This window comes from Pygocentrus nattereri, chromosome 21 (assembly GCF_015220715.1).
Source record: "Pygocentrus nattereri isolate fPygNat1 chromosome 21, fPygNat1.pri, whole genome shotgun sequence".
Taxonomy (NCBI): Eukaryota; Metazoa; Chordata; class Actinopteri; order Characiformes; family Serrasalmidae; genus Pygocentrus; species Pygocentrus nattereri.
The window spans coordinates 29,981,741-30,007,499 of NC_051231.1; the positions used below are offsets into that span (position 1 = coordinate 29,981,741).

At 39.6% G+C, this 25,759-nt stretch overlaps 1 protein-coding gene across 1 annotated transcript in view; it reads right to left on the reverse strand.

The window, feature by feature from the left end:
- The window catches only part of dnah1 (dynein, axonemal, heavy chain 1), a 76,770-nt gene that overhangs the window by 39,903 nt on the left and 11,108 nt on the right, over positions 1–25,759 (reverse strand). Inside the window, exons 13-43 of the mRNA XM_037532010.1 lie at positions 25,496–25,721; positions 25,179–25,298; positions 24,310–24,392; positions 23,168–23,309; positions 22,628–22,783; positions 21,637–21,835; positions 20,803–21,056; positions 19,704–19,916; positions 18,153–18,317; positions 17,559–17,680; positions 16,953–17,058; positions 15,511–15,690; positions 15,204–15,344; positions 14,300–14,463; positions 14,038–14,151; positions 13,596–13,784; positions 13,081–13,186; positions 10,866–10,979; positions 10,029–10,178; positions 9,828–9,914; positions 9,173–9,359; positions 8,928–9,019; positions 7,594–7,748; positions 5,940–6,117; positions 5,663–5,857; positions 4,661–4,780; positions 4,370–4,528; positions 2,611–2,715; positions 1,156–1,296; positions 492–652; positions 118–275 (exon numbers count right to left, since the gene is read on the reverse strand). Of these exons, the coding sequence (XP_037387907.1) occupies positions 118–275; positions 492–652; positions 1,156–1,296; positions 2,611–2,715; positions 4,370–4,528; positions 4,661–4,780; positions 5,663–5,857; positions 5,940–6,117; positions 7,594–7,748; positions 8,928–9,019; positions 9,173–9,359; positions 9,828–9,914; positions 10,029–10,178; positions 10,866–10,979; positions 13,081–13,186; positions 13,596–13,784; positions 14,038–14,151; positions 14,300–14,463; positions 15,204–15,344; positions 15,511–15,690; positions 16,953–17,058; positions 17,559–17,680; positions 18,153–18,317; positions 19,704–19,916; positions 20,803–21,056; positions 21,637–21,835; positions 22,628–22,783; positions 23,168–23,309; positions 24,310–24,392; positions 25,179–25,298; positions 25,496–25,721 (4,682 nt within the window). The remainder of the gene's footprint in view (positions 1–117; positions 276–491; positions 653–1,155; positions 1,297–2,610; positions 2,716–4,369; positions 4,529–4,660; positions 4,781–5,662; positions 5,858–5,939; positions 6,118–7,593; positions 7,749–8,927; positions 9,020–9,172; positions 9,360–9,827; positions 9,915–10,028; positions 10,179–10,865; positions 10,980–13,080; positions 13,187–13,595; positions 13,785–14,037; positions 14,152–14,299; positions 14,464–15,203; positions 15,345–15,510; positions 15,691–16,952; positions 17,059–17,558; positions 17,681–18,152; positions 18,318–19,703; positions 19,917–20,802; positions 21,057–21,636; positions 21,836–22,627; positions 22,784–23,167; positions 23,310–24,309; positions 24,393–25,178; positions 25,299–25,495; positions 25,722–25,759) is intronic.

Consider the following 25,759-nt stretch of genomic DNA (forward strand, 5'->3'; position numbering starts at 1 on the left):
TGTATCATGAAAATGTCTTTAAGTATTGTGACTGTTTTTGTTGTATCGCCCACCCTTAAGGAATATATATGTGTCTGTAAGTCATAGTTTGTTTTCACAGTGAGACAGGATACCCACCTATTTGCTTTCTGTCGTACCAGCCACCGTGGTCCATCCACTGGCGCAGGAGCTCGATTGGTGGTTGGGCTCCATACGTCTCCAGCATAGGCATGTTCAGGTCATCGATGAAGAAGATAAAGTATTTTCCCAACGGAGGACCAAACACGCCCTTCCGCCTGGTATGCGTAACATGATAGTTATGACCAGTATCATCATGACAACAGATAATGGACAAAAAGGCATGTTTCAGATCCTAAGAGAGGCAACATACTGAGAAGGACTTCTGGGGGAAAGGGAAAATATCTGATTGATAAATGGAAGCAGTCAGAAAGCTTAGTTTAATAATAAGTTTGAGAAAGCCTGTCGTCACAATTAAGGCAAACCCAGCCTACCTCTTGTCCAGCTTGCTGTCGATGTAATCCTGTGTCTGGTTAGCAGAGGTGCGAGCGGAGAACATGAGGAAATGTGTGATGTACTCGGCTGGCATGTTCTTTAGCAGCTTGTCAGACACCGTGAGGGTCTTCCCGGTGCCTGTCGGCCCAACACACAGCACCTGAAACACCATTCAGTTTAGACAGAAAGAAATTGTTGCAGGATCATGTTATAAGCCAATCTAAATAAGAACGTTTCCTTGTCTGAACAAAACCTCAATTCTTCAAAAAGGAGAGGCAAAAACATTCTTAGGAAGTTAACAGAGAAATTATTTATACCAAGTAAGTTTGGGGAATTTGGATTGGTCCACTGATCATGGCATTACGACACAATGTGAAGGGCAGCAGGTGATTTTAATGTCAAAAAGCAAAAGCCACAAAACAGAGATAGGAGGTTTTGTCCCTACAGCAAAGATATGCAAAGCTAATCCATTCACTGAAAGCCAATGCGGAGAAGAAAAAAAAACTACTATGGCCTTTATTTATTTAGTCATTTCGAATACTATATAAAAATTTTAACCTGAGATTTTTTTTAATTATTGACAGATAAACTGATCTACATACAACATCTGAGGAAAAATGTCCCAAAAATGTGCAGATATTAGTACAAAATGGGACTATATACCGGCTTCTTATTGGACAGAAGCATGTCCATCAAGAAGGACATGCGCACGGTGTCCGCAGTGGGCACGATGATGTCAGAATAATTGGTTTCTGGGGTGATGACAACATCCGCAGCGTATTTCATCCAGTTGACCCATTGCACCTTAAAATATACAGTAAATGTTATTTCATTAATCAACAAATCAACAGAATAACTGATTGAAGGGGAAATTCACCAATTTTTCTAAATTTCTGCACAATAAAATGGGCAAACAAAGTCATTCAGAGTGGCTTGATGTGAACTGCGCCATTCTAGAGAAACATACTCAGAATTGTTCACTGTGGTTCTGATAGAAACCTGACATCTAGTACATTTAATGTCTGTAAATGCAACACACTAAAGTACTAGATGAAGTGGTTATGAAAATTTTCACCCATTTGTGAGACACTGTTTTAATAACCAAAGGTTTTTTTTACCCTCCTATTATCTTTGGGGTCAATTTGGCCCCAATTTAGTGTTTAATGTCTTTAAATAAATGAAATAAATCACTGACGTCATTTTTTTGCAAAGAAAAAACTAAGTACCTGACATATAAACATCACTAAGATTTTTAATTATAATCTTTTACTCCAGGTTTAATTTGCTGGGGTCCAATGATAAAGATGCTAATAAATCTGAAGATAACAGGAGGGCTAAATAAACCAGGCACATGTACACAGACCCAAAGAAAACTTTTTTTGTGACTTATCACTATTTTACCATCATCAAGTTACAAAAACTCAGAAGACGTGTAGATTCGCTGGAGGTTCTGCATGGCTATATTTACATTGTAGAAGTTGTGACCCCTGGTTCCCATCACCACCACTGTAAAGAAATTTGACTCAGCAAGTTTTTCTACAATGATCATCAAACCACTCTGAGTGACTATGTTTACATCTCAAGCTTTAGATTATGAAGAAACAAAAAAGGTGGAACTTCCCTTTAAACTGCAAACGCATGCATATGACCCACATTTCATTTCTCTCCACTTACACATTAGGTTCATAGTAGTTACCAAACAATTTATAGTAGGGGGCAGTCGTGGGCTGGAGGTTAGGGAACCAGCTCTGTGACCGGAAGGTTGCCGGTTTGATCCCCTTGGCTGACAGTCCATGACTGAAGTGCTCTTGAGCAAGACACCTAACCCCCGATTGCTCCCCGGGTGCCGTGGATAGGGCTGCCCACCGCTCCGGGCAAGTGTGCTCACTGCCCCCTAGTGTGTGTGTTCACTAGTGTGCGTGTATGTGGGTGTTTCACTGCACAGATGGGTTAAATGCAGAGGTCTAATTTCACAGTGTGCAAACACATGGTTGTAAATTCTAATTCTAATAGTTTCTGTATATCAAGCCTGATTAACTTGATTAACTAATGATGTCAAAACATTTGTCCGAATATTTCTTTACATCTCAAACCCATTTAAACAACAGTAGTCTGCACCTTTCTCCCTTTGGCATCCTCCTCTTCCTCACTCAGGTTGCTGATGCCTCCATCATCCAGCTGATAATCATACACCAGCCCCTCCTCCGGGAAACACAGCTGTATCTGCACAACAAACACACCAACATTACTACAGCTGTAAAGGACCCTACTGACCCTCTCTGAACACAGGTGCCTAGCATTCGTTTTGAAGTCTATCTGAAAAAAAAGCAATTTAATCAAATTTATTACAGAATGACAACCGCAGTGATCTGACTGGGTTTCACGTCTACTTTTATTAGGATCCTTCCCCTTTAGATTCACCAACAGTAAAGGGACTATCCTACATTTTTCTTTTATTTATTTCATCCCCTGAGGTCCTTTCATGACATACGTGTACCAAAAATCATAATTCAATCATAATTCATTTTAACATTACCATTCTCTAACCTCTCTTTATCCCTTAGAGTGAAACAGTTTTTTACCAATCATGTAAGTCCCTGTTGTGACCAGCTGCCTTGTATTGTGCCTTAATCAGAAAGCAGCACAGATTAAAACATTTCTTACTGGCACGCATCCCTCCAGCTCTGACATTCCCAAAGACTCCATTTCCCAGAACTCTTTGGGAGATCGCATGACTGATGAACCTCCTCAACCTATCAATCACCGTTCACTTCAAACAATAACCTGTTTCACCTTTCATGTGTATCATATGACTAGATCTAGCTTAGTATCTAAGCCCAGGCTTTAGTATAGGTCCTTTGCTTCGTATTGCTTCTCTCTGGAGAGCTACTGAGCATTTCTGTCTGTGATATTGCCTTTTATTATATATGATATGATATTGTATTTTGGACTTCCTGTCTTTGCCCCTTTGGATCTGGTTGCCTGATACTGTTCCGTTATGTTTGTCATTCTCTGTATTGGGCTTTCTGGATTTGACCACCGCCTGTTCACCGACTCTGATTCTTGTCAAACCCTTTTCAAGTAAAGCCTCAGTTCTTGTTTTTATCGTAAGCGTCTGGCTGTTTCTGTCATGTTACACTTATAACTGAAGCATTAATAGCTGGGGCTTAACCACTTGCTGGCTGACTAGGCAGATAAATGTAAATGCACCAAATTTTGTGACATCACAAAAACAATGAATTTGAAACAGGCTGCTTTTTCAGCTTAGTACTCATATATGGAATCGGCCATGGGCCCCTTAAATTAAAACTTACAGCTGCCATTGCAAACACAAAAAACTGTTATAATAGTCTCTAAATTAAAAGAAGAGTTCAGTTACAACTGGTGAGTTAGGTGTTGTGAACATGTTGCAGGGGATAATATTGAAGGGGAATTCCACTGATTTTTCTACAAAATTCAACTTCTTGTATATAAAAAAGTCATTCAGAGTGATTTGATGTGATGTTCATTGTAAAGAAACTGACCGACTGAGATTTCTTTACAGTGGTGGGGACAATGGGTCATAATGTCTAAAATGTAAATACACCTATTTTATTTACTATTCAAAACTACAAATCTGGAAAAAAAAAATTTGGGACGTTAAATATGCTCTGTATGTACCTCCCCATTACAATTTCAGAGGGTTTAAACACTTCAGACGTCTGGTTCCTATCACCACGACTGCAAACGATTCTTCCGCTGCAAGTTTTTTGAGAACGGAGCACTTCAAGCTACTCTTAGTGGCAGTGATTACACCTCAACGATTCGATTCCATAAAAGAAGAAGATTTTATGGAATTCCCCTTAAATGCTTAAAATGAACTGCTTGGGTTGAGTACCTTCTCCTGGGCCATCTTAGCCCTGAACCAGGTGCTGAAGCGCTGGCGGCTGGCGGCGTCTCCGGTGCTCCCCACACTCCATATGAGAGAGAAGATGAACCACGGCTCAATGAGCTCACAAACACGATCCAGCTTCTCCTGAAGAGGAGGTCTTTCTCCCTACACACATATGTACATACATAACACATTGATAACAGACACACATAATAAATGATCAAGATCAAAAATGTGCTAATTAGTTAGAATTAAAACCACAATCTGTGTGCTTTGTGATGTCCTGCTGTGTCTGACCTCTCGTGGAATAAAGGGCTGGAAGAAGCAGTCCAGCAGCTTGAGCAGAGAGCAGGTCAGGTTACTGTCCATAGATGTGATCACTTCTGTCACTGACTTTCGCACAAACGTGATAGAGTCCTGTGCAGACACATATAAACACACTCAAACTCAGCACTGTCCAGAAGTCAGAGACCACCTTAAGTTTAATTTCCAGTAAAAGCAGCCATTAAGTAAAATACAAGCTTTTTCACACTCATGAAAAAAGCAGAAACATACATACATACAGCAAATGATATAAACGCCTCAACAGTTAAATAGAGTATAAAATGTTTAGGTATTTAAAGTGTCCACCCTGTCTTTATTACAGCTTCTGTTCTTCTGCAGAGACTCGCTTTCAGTTTTCAAATGGGTTTTTTTTTTTTCTCCCAAACACCTCCAAAGTCTTAGAAGCTGAGGTCTGGACTCTGGGGTGACCAATCCATCGTTCTGAGAACACCAGCAGCTTCTTTGTTTGGTTTCTTCTTTTTTGTCTATTTCCCTTTCTCGGTAAGGGCTTCTTACCCTTATCATTGAGTGGTCTTCTCACAGTGGAAGGATGGACAGAAACACCTGTGGATGTTTTCAGATCTGAAGCAGCTTGATTTCCTCCTCTTTCTCAAAGATGACTATAAGTGCTGTTTATCTGATGGGGACAGTTTTGGTGTTTACCTGTTGTTAGGAGTCCAATTTTCTTTACATCTTTTAATAATTCTTTGACCTCCAGTATTGGAAACTCTGTTTTTCACTTTTTTGCATTGAGTTTCTCCTTCCTTAAATCTAATCTACTCTTTTAAATTAATAACTTACACTTGCAGGCTGTTTTGACTGCAGTATACACATACTTGACATGTTTTTTTTCTATTTGAGGCATATGATTATTGAAATAAACCACATAAGCCTGGGCCCACCCTCTTGTTTATCACTATGTTTAGTCTCTGGGTGTGAAATTATCCATCAGTGCTTTACAACATTCATGCTGACCTGTAGGAATTGGGTAAATAGTGAGTCCAGCTGCTGAGCATATGGCTGCAATGGGGTGGGGATGGTACGTAACCAGCACTCAGTGAACGGAGAGAGACCCAGAATACTGGGCTCCAAATACACCATCCCACAGCGGGACACTGTGGCAGGGGAGGCCACGGCAAGGTCCTGCACCTCAAACATCAGAGTCATCACCTGTGGACAGGGACACAGCCTAAGCATAATAAGCATGCTCATGCTCACAAACGAAGACAAGGGTTAATAAGTGTGAACTCACATCACTGAGTTTAATGATCTCCCCTGAACTCAAACACAGCTTTTTATTGTCATCCAGCACTGTGTTCATGTTCTCAATCCACACTGCATCCACCGGCCCATCAAACACGTACCACTTCTTCTCCTCGTCCATCGCAGCAGCTCCAACGCGGATTAGAGAGGACAGAATACCGTCTGTCCTGCTCACACAGCCAGAGCCAGAGGCATAAACATTAATTTAATCATGAAACTAGTTTTTCTTGTACAAATTATACACGGGTTGTGCAAAATGTGTAAACGTCAGGTATCAAATAAAAAAGGGTGAGAATTAAAAAAAAATTTCAAGTAGTCATGAAAGCAGATAGTAAAAGACAATTTTTAATAGGCAAATCAGCTTTAATCGCTAACATTAATGGAACGATGAGAAACATTATATGGCCAAAATTATGCAGAAACCCCTCCTGATTATTGAGTTCAGGCGTTTTAGCTACACATATCACTAACAGGTGAATATAATCAAGCACATAGTCATGCAATCTCCATAGACAAACACTGGCAGTAGAATGGGTCATACTGAAAATCTCAGTGACTTCAAACGTGGCACCGTCGATGGACTCCACCTCTGCTACAAGTAAGTTTGTGACATTTCTGCCATGCTAGATCTGCCCCTGTCAAATGTAAGTGCTACTACTATGAAATGAAAACATCGAGGAGCTACAACAGCTCAGCCATGAAGCGGGAGACCATGCAAATCTGCAGAGTGAGGCCCCTAGTGCTAAAGCAGCTCTAACAACAGAGTTCCAAATTGCATCTGGAAGCAATATCAGCATAAGAACTGTGTGTCAGGATCTTCGAGAAATTGGTTTTCATGGCTGAACAGCTAAACACAAGCTTAATGCCAAATGTCGGCTGGAGTAGTCTAAAGCAGGCTGCCACTGGTTTCTGGAGCTGTGGAAATGTCCTCTCTGTTGTAATGAATCACACAATTTCTACCAGTTTCTTGGATGAATCTGGGTTTGGTGGATGCCAGGAGAACCAGAATGCATCATGGCAATAGTAAAGACAGGGGGAGAGGGATAACGGGCTGGGGCTGTTTTTCAGGGTTTAGCTCGACCACTTAGTTCCAGTGAAGAGTAACGTTAATGTCACAGCATACACAGACATTTTAGACAAATATATGCTTCCAACTTTGGGCAACAGTTTGGGGTACTTACTATTGTGTAGACGTAGAAGTCTGTTTAGTCTAATGAAGGCAACAGACTACTGTAGCCAACTAAAGGGTACCATAAACCACTGTGTAGCTGAAGCACAGCTATTCATCTGTCTCATCCTCATCTGACAGCAGTGTCATTTTTGCGATGAAGCGAATCAAAATATATGTGCTGTACAGTTTAATCCGAAAACAGTGACCAGAAAGCAGAAAAATAAAAGTTTTACTGTATTCCTATGTAAGCTACAGGCATATCCATGCAAACCATTGCTTGAATCTTGAATCTTTCACCACAGCACAGGGGATGGACTGTATACTGAATAATTTATGTCTGTAAATATCAATCAAACTTTTGACAGGCAGTGTATTTTTACTCAAAATAACCACACACCAATGTTACATCACCATATCTTCACTCCTGTCTACAATTAAGATTCTATGTGAAAAGCTCACCAGATCCACTCACCATTCATGGGTCAGCAGGTCAAACTCTCCATAGAGCTGCCCCATGGTGATGGACTTAGGATTGAGGACATAGGTCTGTACAGCCTCATACACTCCACCGCTGACCGAGGGCTGACCCTGCAGAGCTGTCACCGCTGCTGCCAGCACCTCATAGCACTGACAGACACAAAAGACATGAAGCTTAGTTAGGGGTTAGTGACCACTTAATGCTGACACCAAACAGTGTGGTCAGTGATCAGTTTATAGCGAAGACACCGTAATATGATGTTAGCACCTCACTGTACAAGCAAAAGAGAGTATTAAAATTAAAATGAAGAGTCATAAGCATGTCTTTTTGTTTGAAAGTAAAGAAAAATATGAGCAAGATAAATATGAATATTGCAAACAGATAAGAACTACAATCAGACTCACCCATGGAGAGAATCAAGATAGTGAACAGTAAAAAGAAATGGTCCCCTAATCACTATGTCCTACACTGGAACACTACATAGAGCACTATTATAGAGAACACAAACGGTCCCTAATCACTATTAGCTATTAAAATATCACTAACACTATATAGAACACTATTATACTTACCATATGGGTAATGGGAGTGTATAAACAATATTAACATTACACAGATTTAAAAATCACTGCAATAGAACACTATGTTAGGGCACCCCTTCAAAATGGACAATTATAAATTGGCACAATGTCATTTTTTATTGTTTAATATCGATATAGAAGCCTTAAGTATCGACTGATGCTGATTTGATACGTTTTTAAAAGCTACTTGACTGTTTTTAATTATGGCACTAAATCTAAAAGCACCTCCACTACCACACAGGAAGAAATACTTACACTGCCAACAGTGTGTGCACAATGAGAAATATAATAATAATAATAATAATAATAATAATAGCAATTTAAGATTTTATATAGTTTTCTTGTTTTCATTCCTCAGTGTTCTCTCACTACAATACCCAGCATGCATTATGCAAACATATCACACACCTCTGTGATGTCAGCCAATCCTGACTGCTAACCTAGCTACTGATCTACAGGCTAATAAACACAACCAAGCTAGCACTGGCGTAACGTTTACCTGTCATAAAACAAAATCACAAAGGAAACAGTGAGTCTAACAACGACTTACAGTTATTAAAGTTATACCTATACTACCTTCAAGCTGCATCATCAGAAGACGGCATTCCAGGCCTTTATGACGAAAGATCTCACTCTACAGACTAATGCAGCACCACTATATGATGCAAGGTAGCATGTTTCAACAGATGTAGTGGTAGTTTAATGTGTTATTTTAAAAACTATTTGTATGATTGTATCTGTCCTCACCTTCGTTTTACCTGAGCCAGACGGCCCCACCAGCATCAGGCCATGCCTCACCACTGTGGTCTCATACAGCTGAATAATCTTTGTAATGTAGCCTGGAAACAAGCAACAAAACACAGAGAGCATATGCATCTATCGTATAAGGGCATCGGTTGTTGCTGCAGCATAAACAGCATAAACAGCTCTACTACTGGCAGCAAGCTCTGACCGAAGCTTCTCCCTGGAACCAGACAGCATCCTGATCTCACCGTCCACGTCTTTGAGGCACTTGTCATTGCAGACATTGCGGATTGACTCCTCCAGAGTGCCGTAGTCGATGGGCTCCTCACGGGTTTTGGGGAAGAGGTCTGACACTATGCCGTTGAAGAGCTTGAGGTCGTCCTGCAGGAACTTGGGCACGTTTACATCTCTTATAGCACGCAGACAGATCAGCTCCTGGAGAAGGAGACACCTGCTTTAAAGCTCGCCCAGACAGGAGCTAAGGGGTTTCCCTTGTTGTTGAAAAACACTGCTTGATGCATAAATTCAGTGAAGTAGAACTTAAACTCAACACTTTGGACAGCTGGTTATATTCATATATTTTTTAATTATGCAATTATTTTAGTTAATTATTTTTATTTTATTTACTTAAGACGGGCTTGTCCGGGTTATTTTCGGATATAAATAAAACAGCTGTATTTGTGTTGTATACATCACAACCCCTGGTTCCCATCACCACCACTGTACACAAATCTGAGGAAGCAATTTTCTCTAAAAAGCACCATTTCACAACAAACTAATCTGAATGTCTGTGACATCCTAGCAGCTGAATTATGCAGATATTTTTATCGTTGTGGAAATCCCCTTTAAATAAATTACAATTGACTTGTTTTTGTGGCATAAATTCAATAAGTTCATACTCACCTCGTTCATGTCAGGGTTTTCTCTCTTTAGGTTTCCTGCAGCAGAAATCACAGTTTTCACAGCTCTCATGCCAAAGTCATAGTGATCCTGCCCGACACAGAGAACAATGCATGTACACATCACATTAAAGGAACAATATCTAGTGCTTGCATTGGTGTTTCAACTCTATGTGCATTATGGAGTAAACTGAGAAGATCCAACCTGAGAGCTGAGCTGCTCAGAGGACAGCTTGAAGGTGCTGGTGATCTTTTTGGAAAGCACTTTGGCATCACTGAAGCCAAACGAGTACAGAGAAATCTCAGCGATCATGGCATAGTCTGGGACCATCATGGCAACAGGACGGAACAGAGCCTGAAAGACAAGGCTTAATGATACTAATGCACCATAGTTTTAACAATGCATTGACTGAAATGGTGCTAAATCTGGATCAGAGGTGAGTAGAGTAGCCTAATCCTAAACTCAAGTAAATATACTAATATTTGAGTTATAGAAATACTGAAGTAAAAGGAAATTCCCAATAAACAACCAGAGTAGAAGCACAAAAGTATTCGGTCAAAAAACTACTTAAGTACTGAGTAACATATAGAACTGCAGTGGAATGTCTGAGCACATCCAGCATCTGTCAGCATTTGAACTGAAAGTGTTAGCCTCTATTTATCTAATTTTGGTCTAAAAGAAGAAGCTATAACTCCAAAGTCAGGTGTGACCAACCGCAAAACAGTACAGATGTTGTCACCCATTATGAGTAAAAGGTAATTATTTAATTCACAAATAAACGTAGTAAAAGAAGTAAAAGTTTTATGGTCTGAAAACACTCAGGAGAGTATAAATCCATCACTATTTTGTAAAAGTACATGTACTTGAATAAATGTAACTAGTCACCACACACCTCTGCTCCTGATGCTCTTGCAATTAATCTAATAGTACAATGGCTTTGGTCAGTTCACAGAAGAAGCAAATAAGCAATTAAGTCATTTGAATAGTCTAAATCGATTATGCATTAAATGTAGCTGTTCTGGGCTCATGGTGGAAGTTCACCTTTAAGTTGTCAGGCAGTTCAGTTCGGCCAGCATAGCCTGGGTTCATAGTGATGAAAACAGCACAAGAAGGAACCAGCGGGATCTCTGCTCCTTCAAACACAAACCTCTCTGCCTAAACACACACACACACACACACACACACACACACACACACCACTTCTCTATTACAATTTGACTCTTAATTTACATGTATGGCATTTGGTAGACACTTCTATCCAGTGTGAATTACAATCTGATGATTTTTACACAGGTAGGTGAAAGCAGTGTTAGGAGTCTTGCCCAAGGACTCTTATTGGTATAGTGTAGGGTGCTTACCCAGGCAGGGATTAAACCCCAGTCTACATTGTAAAAGGCAGAGGAGTTACCCACTACACCATACCCACCTCTTCACTATTTAATATTACAATTTCATACTTCAACAGACTCTTCACTACTCACTTTTACAGATTAACGCCTCACAATTACAATTTGATTATCCACTACTCACTATTACAGTTTAACACTTCACTATTACAATGCGACTTTTCACTATTTATTGTTAGAATTTAACACTCCCATATTTCAATTTTACTCTTCACTACTCACTATTATACTTTACTATTACAATGTGATTCTTCACTACTCACTATTACACTTTAAAACTTCACTGTTACAGTTTGACTCTTCATTACTCGCTATTATACTTTACTATTACAGTTTGACTATTCACTACTCACTATTACAGTTTAGCACTTCACTATTACAATGTGACTCTTCACTACTCACTATTACACTTTAAAACTTCACTGTTACAGTTTGACTCTTCACTACTCGCTATTATACTTTACTATTACAGTTTGACTATTAACTACTCACTATTACAGTTTAGCACTTCACTATTACAATGTGACTCTTCACTACTCACTATTACACTTTAAAACTTCACTGTTACAGTTTGAATCTTCACTGCTCACTATTAGTTTAGCACTTCACTATTACAATATGACTCTTCACTACTCATTATTACAGTTTAACACTTCACTGTTACAGTTTGACTCCTCACTACTCACTATTACAGTTTAGCACTTCACTATTACAATATGATTCTTCACTACTCACTATTAGTTTAGCACTTCACTATTACAATATTACTCTTCACTACTCATTATTACAGTTTAACACTTCACTGTTACAGTTTGACTCCTCACTACTCACTATTACAGTTTAGCACTTCACTATTACAATATGATTCTTCAATACTCACTATTAGTTTAGCACTTCATTATTACAATATGACTCTTCACTACTCACTATTAGTTTAGCACTTCACTATTACAATATTACTCTTCACTACTCATTATTACAGTTTAACACTTCACTGTTACAGTTTGACTACTCACTACTCACTATTACAGTTTAGCACTTCACTATTACAATATGATTCTTCAATACTCACTATTAGTTCAGCACTTCACTATTACAATATGACTCTTCACTACTCACTATTAGTTTAGCACTTCACTATTACAATATGAGTCTTCACTACTTACTATTACAGTTTAGCGCTTCAATGTTACAGCATGACTTCACTACTTACTATTACAGTTTAGCACTTCACTATTACAGTTTGACTCTTCACTACTGAATATCACAGCTTAGTACTTCACAATTACAATGTGACTCTTCACTACTCACTATTAGTTTAACACTTCACTGTGAAGCTTGACTTCTCACTACAATTACAGTTAGGCACTTCACTATTACATTGTGTCTCTTCACTATTTATTATCATAATAATATTTGAGTCTTTACTACTCACTATTACACTTTAACACCTCACTATTACGGTGTGAGACTTCACTATTCACAATTACAATTTATCACATCACTATTACAATTTGACCCTTCCCTATTCACACTTCCAGCTTTACACTTCACTGTTACAATTTGACACTTCACTATTACAGTCTGACACTTTATTACTGTAAGCTGACTTTTACTATTCACTATTACAAGTTAATACCTCACTAAAACTGTTTGACTTCACTTCTCACTATTTCATTATTATAATTTAACACTTCACTATGAAAATGTGTCTCTTCAGTATTACAATTTGACTTTTCACTGTATGAGTTTAACACTTTACGATTGCATTTTGACACTTCACTATTACAATTTGCTATTTAAATAGTTGTGAATGTTTTCCATTAGTGAATGTGTATGTGCTAACTCACTCGTTGTTGCTGGGCTTTCTGAATGGTAGTAATCTGTTGAGCCACCACGGACAGCACCTCCACATCAATACGGTTAAATTCATCAAAACATGCCCAGGCTCCAGAACTGCAAGCACACACACACAACATGCACACACACACACACACACACACACACACACACACACACACACACACACACATATAGTACATCTACACACAACATCAACACTTATTTGCCGACAATCACCAGCGCAGCACAGTGCATCTCACTAATGGGTGATCATTATGGGTCATCATTTAAAAGAAAACACATTTTAGCATTTTTAGACTACAACAGACTGTCAATGCAGTCAAAATTAAAGACTGTGTCAATATAAGATATTTTGTTTTGGTGCAACCACTTGACAATTAAATCATGAACCGCTTTTTCACTGTGTGTAGTTATAAGAGTGTGGAACTGAAGTGAGGCAACATAGAGGGAGATGCAGTTTAAGGAGTAAATCAATGTCTCAAATGCCTAATGTGTGTCTCACCTAGCCAGACCCTTGAGAAACTTTCCCATGGCGAGGAAGTCGAGCTGATCAGAGCAGTTGAAAACGACCGTCTGGATGGCCAGTGCTTTGCCCAGGTCTTTGGTGGTCTCGGTCTTCCCTGTGCCTGCCGGACCTGCTGGTGCTCCTCCAAACTTCAGGTGCAGAGCACCCGTCAGGGTCAGATAACAACTGTAGGAGAGAAGGGGAATGGATGATGGATTATGAGTCGGAGGGATGATTTTGTAATTATTATTATTATAAAATACACTGGTGTCTTTAAGAACTTCATTTAAATAAAACCTACAACAGCATGAAAGCTTGGAATTAAATTTTGAAATCTCTTTTGGAGCGGCACTTTAATACATACAATTAAGCAGAAATACATGTTGATAAAGTGGCTATTATGTGTGGTTGCCATGGTGATTTATTTTCATAATTTTACCGGTCCGTCAATGGAGTGATGACAAGGCGCCCAGAGTTACCCAGATACTCGTAGCCATAGAGAAATTCGGCGTTCACCGCCCTGATGTACAAGTCATCTCTTGCCCAGTAATATCTACAAAAATGACAGTGCCCAGTTACTTTGGGAAGACACTGCTTATTCTGTATCCTGTCAAATCATAACAGTGGAGTCGTTTTCAACATTAGCTGTAACTAAAAACCTCTGTGTCAGTGCACTGCAAAGCATGTTAGGTTCTCCTGACCTGAGCTGGCTGATCCATTCAAAGTCATTTACACTAGCCACTCCCTCGTCCACCAGTTTGGCAGCCACATCCTTAGCGTGCACCTCAATCACGATGAGTGCGGAGAGAACAGCACGCTGCATCTTCGACAGGCGACCCCGCACCAGCTGCACCAGATCACTCAGCTACGCACAAACACACACATGTACATGATTCATCAACCAACTTCATCAAAGCCAAAAATAGCAGGCTATGATCTCCATTACATTTCTCAGCAAACATGTTTTACTATCAGCTATATGTTATACTCTTAAAAGAATTGAAGTCATGCAAAGCTTTAACAAGTAATATTAAGAAATATTACAAACCTCTATTCCAACAAATTTGGGAAAGTATGTAAATACAAATAAAAACAGACAGAAGTGATTAGTAAATTCACTTTGTACTATTTTGTTTAGACATTTATTTAGATGTATTTGTGTTTAGACATAGTGGAAAAAGCATTTTACACAGGTGATGCAATCGTGCCGGAGTATAGAAGGAGCATCCAAAGAGCAGGGATGGGTTGAGGGTCATCACTGCGCCAAAAATATGCCAGCTAATAATCAACAGTCAAAGAACATCATACAAGAGGGCTGTTGCAACTGCTCTGCTCTATATTTGCATCAAACGTTCCCATTTTTTCTGGGATTTTCCCATTCTATTTCCTGGCAAGAAGCATCATTTTACTCTTTTGTCAACTTTTGTCCAGGTGGAATTATGACTGGACACCCTTGTTACATATGGACAATGGAAAGTTGCATGACTGGTAAGCAATTTCTGCTGCGAGTCAAGATCTTGTTGGTCACCCTAAATCAATCTGTTGCATGTTTGTGCTTCTCCACGCTGAAAAACAATTTTGATTAATGAGTAGTCTGGTCTGTACCTGGATCTGGAGCTGAGGGTAAAGGCTCTCAGCCAGGTCTCCCCTCTCCAGAGCCTCAGAAACTTCCATGGTCCAGAACGTTTGGCACCCCGCGATCACCACCTGCCCCGGCCACGACAGCACCCACTTTGTGCGAGGTTCCTTCACAGAAGCAAAAATATGCAAGTGACGTTTGGCTGTGGATGTGCAAATGTATTCAAATTGCCCTAGTGCACAGATAAAAGCTGGAAAATAAAACACAAGAAGTATAAAGCTGAAACTTTGAATTTCATACATAACAAAGCTGGCATGGCATTGGCAGACTGACCTCTGTGTATACCCTGAGGGATCGGTCGATGCAGTCCCGCAGACTGAGCTTCATGGACTTCTCCACATCACATAGCCAGTCCTCCACATTCCCAGAAGGCCACACAGGGAGGAAGAGCTTGACTTCCTCTCCTTCTGCAGAGTACATATGAGTAATCTGAAGGTCCGGCTGGAAACGAAGCTGTGCGATATGCAACACAAACACAGTGTAGAGTCAGAATTGCCGGGTATTGAAATAGTTCAAAATATTAAAAAATGTAAAAGTTTAAAAATCAAATAGCAAATTAGAACATATAGGCTTGTATAGGCTGATTAGCTTCTCTCTAGCATTACACATTCTCATATTGATGAACCATGAAATGTTGAACTCTTTACTCCACCAGAGGGCACTGAAGAGCCTGTATGTTATTTTTTAATCAGGGATTCTTTTCTGTTTACTTCAGCATAGAAAAGACTACTGCAGCCAGCTAAAGGCTAAAGCACGCTAGACAAGAAGCTGGGTCTCTGACACTGGTTAGCAGATAGTACAAAGCCCAGTGACAGAACACAGGAAGGGCCACAGAAAAGTGCAGACAAACCATAAGCCCAAATTCATTTTACACTCAGATTAAATGTAATACAATTTTCATCATCATTTAGTAAATGTATTACATTGGTATCAGCTAACTCTTCATAAACATATTGATTTCTGCACTAGTGTCACGATTGGCCCCTCCCAGTCCTGTCCATGTGTTCGTGTTGTCTTTTGGTTTAGCCCACTTGTTCTTTGTTTTGTTTTTTTAGTCCAGCCCCCTTGTTTCATGACTCCACCCCTGATTGTTTCCACCTGTGTTCCCGCCTGTTCCTCATGTATTTAAAGCCTGTGTTTTCCCCGGTCTGGTCGCTGGTCTTTGTACTGGTCTATGTAGTGTTGTTTGTTCTGCATGTACTCTTTGTACGTTGGATTCTGGTTTCTGTCATATCTGCCCCCCGATCAATCCGTGTTGGCTCTATGACCCTGGACTGTTTAGACTATGACCCTGGATTTGCCCAAAATAAAAATCTCCGCATATGTGTCCGCCTCCTCGCTCCCTGTTTCAACTAGCTATAAGGTATAAGGTGAAATATGATTAGTTTTTGTTCATTTATCTTAAAGACTTTAGACTGACACCTGTAAATTTCAAGCTACATATCACCTACTATGAATTTGTGGACTGGGTTTAATACAGTATCACACTAAAGAGATGCTGAGAGTCTCTTTTTTAAGGGGACGATTGGAATATGTTTTAATAATAAAAAAGAAAGTAATTCCATTATTGTATATTTTGTGAATAACGTATTACAAAGTCGAATACCAAATGAAAACGCCAATCCCTGAAACTGTTGAAGGTACTGTTTACAGATATTCTAAACCAGAATAACTGGGTTCTGTGTGAGTATTAATGAGAACGTATGTGGACTGACCCGGGCGATGTTCTCAAAGCATTTGCGCAGGTGAGGCTGCACTGCTGTTGGGTCTTTGGTCTGAGAGAGAATCTCCAAAAGCTCATCGTCAGACAGAAAATAGAACCTAATAGCCAGGGAAGAAATCACAATATCAAAATTCAGTCAGTGCAGAAAAAGTGTTGTAGATACCTTTGTGAGGGACGTGCTCATACATATACAACACATTTATAAATAATCATAAAATTAAGTTGCCGTTTGACGCAGGCCATTATGCAGTATAATACATAGTGTCCTTCTCATTACAATAATTTACTGTACATTGCTGATTTGCATTTTTATTATGCGCACATTTCGTGATGGACGAACCAATAGAAGTGGCTCAAAATTCTCATTACATTAACATACTTTAAAATCAATGGGGCTTTTTCTTCTCAAAGGTTTGGAGCTTCAGAGATTTTGAACCGACAGTGATCATATGCTATACTACTTGATGAATGTTTAATTTGAGTACTGACTCTAAACTTCACCTGATTATAATTAAACCCTATATATTTCCGTATAAGATAGTGAGCCAAGTCTAATACATAGCTAGGTAACAGAATCCCCAGTAAGTGGTTTGCTGACCTGGGGAAGGCTCCACGTTTGGTCTCCAGGTATTCACTCAGCCCTTTCTGCACCTGCTCCAAGAGCTTGTTACAGTCTCGCAGGCTGTCCAGCAGACGAGGGTCCGGGCACAGTTCAATCACCTGTTCATGGGACATGACACATAAACCAATGTTTACATTTATGGCGTTTGTCAGACGTTTTTATCCAGAGCGACTTATGATTTAGTCATGTTACACAGGGAGGCATGTGGAGCGCTGAGGTGGTCAGTCGAACATCACTCTGCTGTATGGCCTGTTCTTTTATTAATCACAACGCTTATCATCCAGTATGTACCATGTATGTATGCACTATAAATGATTCAGTAAATACTACCAAACTAATGTAAATTATGTAGTTCTGAGAAGAAACCATGAAAGTCTGGAATCACTCATGATTTCCTTTAGTTTAAAAGGGGTTAATACATACTCAATACATTCAATACATATTACATACATATGAGAAACATACATTCAGAGACACATTGACCCCTCCCCTCCACTGAATGCACATTTACACACAAATCTACCCTTTAATTTGGAATTAAGTGGTGTTAGAACCAGAGCCCTAGCTCACCTGTCTGTTGTCGTTAGCAGCCTTCATCACCTTCCTCCAGGTGCGCTCCATAGTCTGATACCTCCTCCCTTCCAGGGGCAGCTGCCTGTTGATGTCGTCCGAGCTGAAGATCGGCTCCAGGTAGAGCCAGGAGCGCTGACATGTCAGCCACTCCTCCAGCACATCCTGCCAGTAGGGGGCGATAAATAATTGCATACACAAATTTATTCATTTGGCAGATGCTTTTATTCTGAGTGACTATTACAGCTGTGACAAAGGCTAAGCCTAGCTATAGTTAATAAGAAAATAGGTTTAAATGAAACCTGGTCTTTACAAAGGGCATGTGTGATTGGCAGTGAAATCAGGAGGCGGAGTATGGACCTGATTGGTCACTGACACATTTTTGGTCCCATTTAAATATGTTTGGTCCCTTTTAAAGGCTTTCTGATGGGGATAAATTGAGCCTGTTATCTTTTCTTTGCTTTTCTCTATTCTGCAGCAGACACTTCAGGCCATCACCCCATTTCAGGGGTCTAATGTTGTCAGCGATCCAGCAAACCGGCTTTGCAGGAGTGGGCTCTAATCACTAGTGGTTAACTCACTTCAGTAGTGCCTATCACGCTTGGCTCCGGCCACTCACCATGTGCTCGTGTTGTGTTTTCTTCCTGGTAGTCCATGTGCTTTTTTGTTTTGGTTTTCATAATCCTGCCCCCTTGTTTTGTGACTCCGCCCCTGATTGTTTCCACCTGTTTCCCACCTGTCCCTCGTTATCCCGGCTTGTATTTAAGCCCTGTGTTTGCCCTGGTCTGGGCTGGTCTTTGTTGTTTGATTGTACTGTTTGATGTTTGTTTGATGTTTGTTTGATGTTTGTTTGATGTTTGTTTGATGTTTGTTTGATGTTTGAATTGTTTGTAAGCCTGTTCTGACGTGCTGTTTGTATAGTTTGGATTTCTGTGTGCTTTGTCATGTCTGTCCCTCCTGCTCTTAGTATAGGCTACCTGAACCTGGACTGTCATGTGACCACGACCCTAGAATTGCCCTTAATAAAAGTTGCTTATCTCCGCATATGCGTCCGCCTCCTCGCTACCCACCGTTACAATGCCATGTTTGTGGTTTCACGGTTGTCGGATGAATACCTTGTATCTCTATTTCTGATGTTTTCCAGTTTTTGAATATATATATATATATATATATATATATATATATATAAAATTTTAAAATATCTGTTGCCCGTTACATTGTGTGTAAATTTCACGATGAATGGAAATAAAAAGGAAAAAAAAAAACAGCCTGAAATGACTTGGAAAAAAATTAACGTTCCACTGACTTCCATTGAAAATAAAGTATACTTTTTTCCTTCTCCTGTAAAGTTACCATTGTGGAGATACAAGGTTTGCAAACTGTTTTAAAATAACTAAAAAATAAAACGGGTTCTATATAGGGTTCTATATCGCACCAAAATGGGTTCTTCTCTTGTAACAAGCCTTACACTGCAGCAAAAGAAGAACCCTTCTATACAGTTTAAGTGCTACAAAGAAACCTTTTCAAAAAGTTCGATATAGAAGCATCTACCTGGGTCATCCTCAGCTTGCTCTCCCAGCTACTGATCCTTTCCTCAAATGGCTTCTTGTATGGAGAAAAGGACATGCTTTGAGTCATCACGATGTGGTCATCCAGCAACTGGGAGGCCTCGTCAGGACTCTTCAGGATGTAGGTGCCCGTCTCCTTATACGGCAACACCTCAAACATCACCGAGGACCACTCGTGTTGCATCTTGTCCAGAGCCTGATCACAAATACGCCGACAGAAGTGCTTCATTTCTACTGTTCTCAACATTATGGATTTCATCACTTCCTTAGACAAGTGAAATCATTTCTAATCTAGGTCAATATACAGTCGTGGAAAAGTTTAAACACACCTGGATAATTTACATATTGTCAAGTTAGCACATCCTCTAAAGGGAACAAACTTAAATACGCAATTTTTTGCACAGGCCACATTTTATGTTTATTTTTTGTCTAATATGGTATATTCAGCAAAAAAATGTGGAAAAGTGTGAAAACAGCCAAATGTTATTTGACCAGGGCACCCAAACTTTTGCATACCACAGATAGTCTAAATAAATATGTTTTTATTCTGGATTTAAACACCTATCGAGCTTGCATTCCTAATACTATATTGCTGCTGTCAGGACAAAACCTCGTATCTCCATTTCTGTTGTTTGAAACGTCTGTTTTCCTTTACATTGTGTGTAAGTTTCATGAAGAAAGGACTAAAAGAAACAAGCCAAAATAACTTGGAAAGAAATTCTGTTTTCATTGACTTACATTAAAAGTAAAATATGTTTTTTCCTTCTCCTATAAAGTTACTATTTTGGAGACACGAGGTTTTGTTCCAACAGCAAGTGGTTTGAGTTCAGAAGCCATACAAGAAATTTGTCGTAGGAGTTTATAATAAGCCTGCCTCAGCTGAGCAAAGTGGTCTGGGTGGGCTATAATGCTTCAACAGATCAGAAAGATATGTTGGAGCTCAGGGATGCTGCATTCTGAACTAGTTTGATCCAATTTAGAGAGAAAGCAGGTCAACCAGCCAGTAACACATTACAGTGGTGTAAGCCTTTCCACTGTCCACTACGTAGATCACACCAAAACCTGTCCATTATGTGCCGCACCTGCTCAATGGCGTACTCTTTGCTGGCCACCTCAGCGACGTGGGCGATCTCATCCACGTGCTGCTGCAGGCCAAGCTCCAGGCAGCGGGAGAACGTGAGGTTGGCTTTGGGCTTCACGTTCATGTGGATGCACTCGGACAGCAGCGCCCAGTGACGGCTGCGCATGCCCGGGTTCCGCAGGCCCTGGATCAGCGGTATGTTTGGACGGAAATCCTCGATGACACCACGGATGTAGGCTGCCACATCCTGACAGGCTGGGAGGGGGTTATAGTCAACTAAAACTATTACTAAAACAAAAACTAGCAAACTAACTACTAAATAATAATAAAAATAAAAATGACAGTTTTCTAAAACAGGGAAACTAAATCAAAGCTATAATGTCCACTATAAAACTAACTAAAATGAAACAGAATTGCTGAGAAAAAAACGTTTCTTTCAGCTTCTGAGTGTTTAGAAATGGATCTTGGTCTTTAAGGAACTCTGGGGCTGAACTGAACTCAGTCTGCTGTTGTTTTAAAATCACGATCACAGTGTTTGTCACAGTATTAAAAACTACAACTAGAAGTAAATAAAAAACTAAACTAAAACTTTCACTTTTCAGAAATTAAAAACTTAAGAAGTTAAAACTATTAATGCGCTTAAAAGTTGCCAGAAGTAAACTTAAAATAAAAAAAGAAAATGAAATAAATATAAAAACTTAATTGTAATTAAAATTTTAAAACTATAATAACTCTCGAGTGGAGAGAAGAACAGAAATAAGACAAGATGACCACTGTGACAACGAGATGACCATCTTTTTCCCCACTGATTGCCTTATGTTGATGTTTTACTCACCTGGTATATCTTTGAACAGTTTGACACACTTGTGCATGGTCTTATAGGCATCGTTGACGTTACGCTCCAGCTGTTCTGGGTCGATAGTGGACAATGGATCGTTCATCCAACTCTCGTGCCACCGTAGCCAATCAGAGGTGGTTGTCCACAGGTCCCTGAATGGCTGGAAGTCTCGGCTAAGCTTCTGCAAACGCTCATACTGGACAAGGGAAATAAAAAGAAATAATTCCATAGATGTCATACAGTATGTTAGTCCAAGATTTTTAATTTAAAATAAACCACCTACTTCTGTTTTGGTGGGTGTTGTTATTCTAATTGTTTATTGCTTATTTTTATTTAATATTTTCTAAATCAATTCAAGTTGTTTCAAATGTGCTTGGAAATCAGAGACACTAGGTGTCTGAATGTCTGAATGACTGAAAGAGCATCTGTTGCAGAGCCAAATTACATATTTTTGTTGATTTTCTAAGTTATTATGTTAATATTTCATTTCTTAATTTCTAGTTCTTTCATTTCTTTTGTTAATTTTGAAATGAACTTTGCACAGGCCATTTATGATTTTGTTTAAATGTTAAATTCAGCGAATACAAAGTAATCGTATTACTGTGTTGTGGTAATGATAATTTGGTAGCTTAACTGAAAAATTACAAAAATTTCAATTACAAAAAATCCATTTAAAATCAAAGAAACCATCCAAGCTTATTTTCAATTATTTAACAAGTCATCACTGTATGTATGACCAAAAAACATTAAGAAAGCATTCAATTTTAGTCCTTTTATTTTCTTAAGTTGGTTCTTTAGTATTTGTCATGCGCATTAGAATAACCTGGAGCCAAATTACTGGTCAATATATCGGTCAGGCTTTTAACAAACACACATAGTTTGGACTACTGATGAAAGTTCTCTTTGAGACAGGAGAGAGAATAGTAATAGAATTTGATGTGTAATGCACTACACTGGTTTGGTTGTGGGATGTGCATTAGACACATACGTTGGTGACAGGGATGCTGAAGAGGCGTTCACGGTTGTTGTAAACCTGTGCCATCGCCTGAGCTTCCTTCAGCTGCTTTCCAACACGACGCACTTCGTTCGCCACCTCGTGTGCTCGATTGAAATCTGTGTAGGCAGCAAAGCCTGCGACCAGCATCTGAAACACAAACACACGCAGAGGCTCTTTAGCAAAGAATGTGATGCCATACCTCACATCACCACTAGGTGAAGAGGAGGCTGTTGGGCTGAAGACGAGTATTCAAATGTCAGGGTTGAGCAATACATGGATATGTTATAATTATCATGATTAAATCTGTCACGGTCCATTTTTCTGAACATATATAATAGGTATAATTATTCAGATGAGCTGAATCAAATGCCTTTGTGTAGCAACACAACAAAACACAGGTGCCAATTCTCTTTTTAGTCAAATCAGACTTTACCTTGGATATCCAAGCTGCCCAGAATGTATCTTATGTACTACAACAAACTGTCTCTCATGACTGCGGATGACCACAGGTGACCTGAGAGAAACTCTGACCTGTAAGGATTCCAAGCGCTCCTGGAAATTGTTCTGGTCGACCAGCTGGATCTTGTGGAAGCGTTCCTCATCCTCCACATGCTGCGTTTGCACATGTTCCATCTGCGTGAGGATCTTATGGGGCCAGGCCATCGCAGTCCACCTCCACACAACACAAACACATTATTATTTAATACACACAGGCTGATCTAGTACCAGACTACCTTTGTTTGAGGTATTATTATTTTATTTGTTTTCAGTTTATTGTTGTCTTTTTAAGAAAAGATCTATGCTATGACCAGTTAGGACCTTTAAAAACCTGCTAGACAAACAGCAGGAGCTATGATAGGCCAGGCTTTACATACCTTTATCAGGCTCTCAAACAAGGTGTGCTACAGTGAGACAAACATACAATTGTGCAGGAGGGCCTGTCCGATACATCAGCAAACCGATAATATGGGCTGATATTGATGGCCAGCGGTTTTTTTTTTGGTATTGACCAAAATATTGGCAATAATTAGCACTTTTTAGGTCTCAACATTGCTGGGATTTGTACATCGTCACCTCCTGGTGACAGAACAAATTAGAAACCTTAGATAGTTGTGCCGCTGCAGTGCCTAACATACGTAACTCATCATTCAAATATCCACCCACAATACTACATAGTTTTCTACATATACCAAATGTACGTGCACTTCTGTAGTTTAGCACTGGGGCTGGGAAGCTGCTATCAAACTCTAGTGATCAATAGTCCCAAATCTTTGCTGTAGATACATAATTTGGTATATTTACTTAAGTTTTTGTGATTTATTATAGTTTAAGTCTTCAGGTTTATATTCCTGTTTTTTGAAAATGTCCACGCTTTGACCGAATGGGACTTCTGCTGTTACTGTTTCTTCGAGTTGAATGTTTGACAATTGATAAGTGACAACGGATAACTAATCTGGCAGATAATCACTCTTAAACTGGAATATAAAAATAAAATCTGAAGTATAAATATAAGATTACTCTGGCTAATATTATCAGTATTTTCAGCCCTGTTAAAATTGGTCTCAGTGTGGGCCAAAAAAATGTTCATATCAGCCAGGTCCCACTGTGCAGGGGTATTCCAGGCCTGGCAGCAGGTGATGGTTCAATTAAGACAAAGATGCTGCTCAACTTACTTCGCATTGAAATCCTCATTGGACAGATTGTAGAAAAACTCATCTATCAGCTCATAGTCAGACATGGCTTTGACCAAAACTTCCTGCCCAAGTGGTTCAGCAGTGGGAGAAAGAGAGGAGGAAATATGTTATGGAAAGCAAACTGGCATTAAAAGACAAAAACCATCAAATATTTTTTCACAGTTATTGCTTACATACTTGGGGTATGACATCAAGTAATGAAAAGAGTAACTTGAAGGGGAACTAAACACGAAATGCTAAATAATTAAATGACAGAGACAAAGTAATTCAGATTGATCTGGTGTGAAACGCTCTGTTCCAGAGAACTTTGCCGAGTCAGGATGGTTCACAGTGGTGGAGATAGGAACCAGATGTCTGAAGAGTTTATTGCCTCTCCATCACAGAACATGAAATAGTCAGATATATGCTTCCTGGTGTCTGACACATTGTTTTATGATCATTTTGTAATAAGGTTTTGGCTTAAAGTGTTTTCATTTTAATCACTTTATTGTAATCCATTCAAAAACCGTCCCCAAAAGCTTATCTTCTCAGATTTAAGACTACTGTTCCATCATCAACATATCCTGAAAAAACTCAATGACACCTGTAGGTCCAGTGGTGGTTCTAGATAGTTAATAAAATGGCTGCAGACATTGTTGTACTCCTGGTTCCTATCACATTCAATGTAAAGAAATCTGAGTCTGTAAGTTCATCTAAAATGAACCATTTCACACCAAACCACTCTGAATGACATCACATTTCCAAGTGAATTATTCAGAAATGTAAAAAATCTGTAGAGTTCCCCTTTAAATGCTGCTGTTGTCCTGAGATTAAAGAAAACATCTGGACTTTGTGGAATGGTATTTTACTTCCTGAGCCTTTAGCTGATCTGGGATCTGCTTCATCCACTCCCTCTGCTCTGTCAGCTCCTCAATGCTGTTAGGCTTCTCGTACAGCTTCCTGCTGATGGCTTTACACTCCTCACACGCCTGAAACACACAGGAGTTCTATAAGTAGGTCCACAATTTCAAATGTCTGATAAAACAGCCAACATTCTGATTAATGCATTAGTTGTCCAGTTATGCCAAAACAATCAGCAACAGCTATCATCAATACATTTATCATGCAGAAACTGCGACATCTAAGGGTTAAACTGTGCAGTAGTCACTTTACTGGAGTGACTTACCTCCTCCACTTGCTTGCGGAGCTTCAGAGCGAGGCGGTCCAGCACGGCGTTGGCCAAGGCGCGGCGTTTCTTGGACAGGCTCTGTCGCACGGCCTCTACGCTGACCATGAAGGGCCCGATGACGATGGATGAGGGGAGAGACTGATCCAAAATCTCTTTCTCCTTCAGGTGCCTCTCCACCTCCCGCTTCACTTCCACAGGGGTGGTGTTTTCCTCACTGTGATGCCTGGAGAATCACAAAGACAATGGTGCCAATGTAGTAAC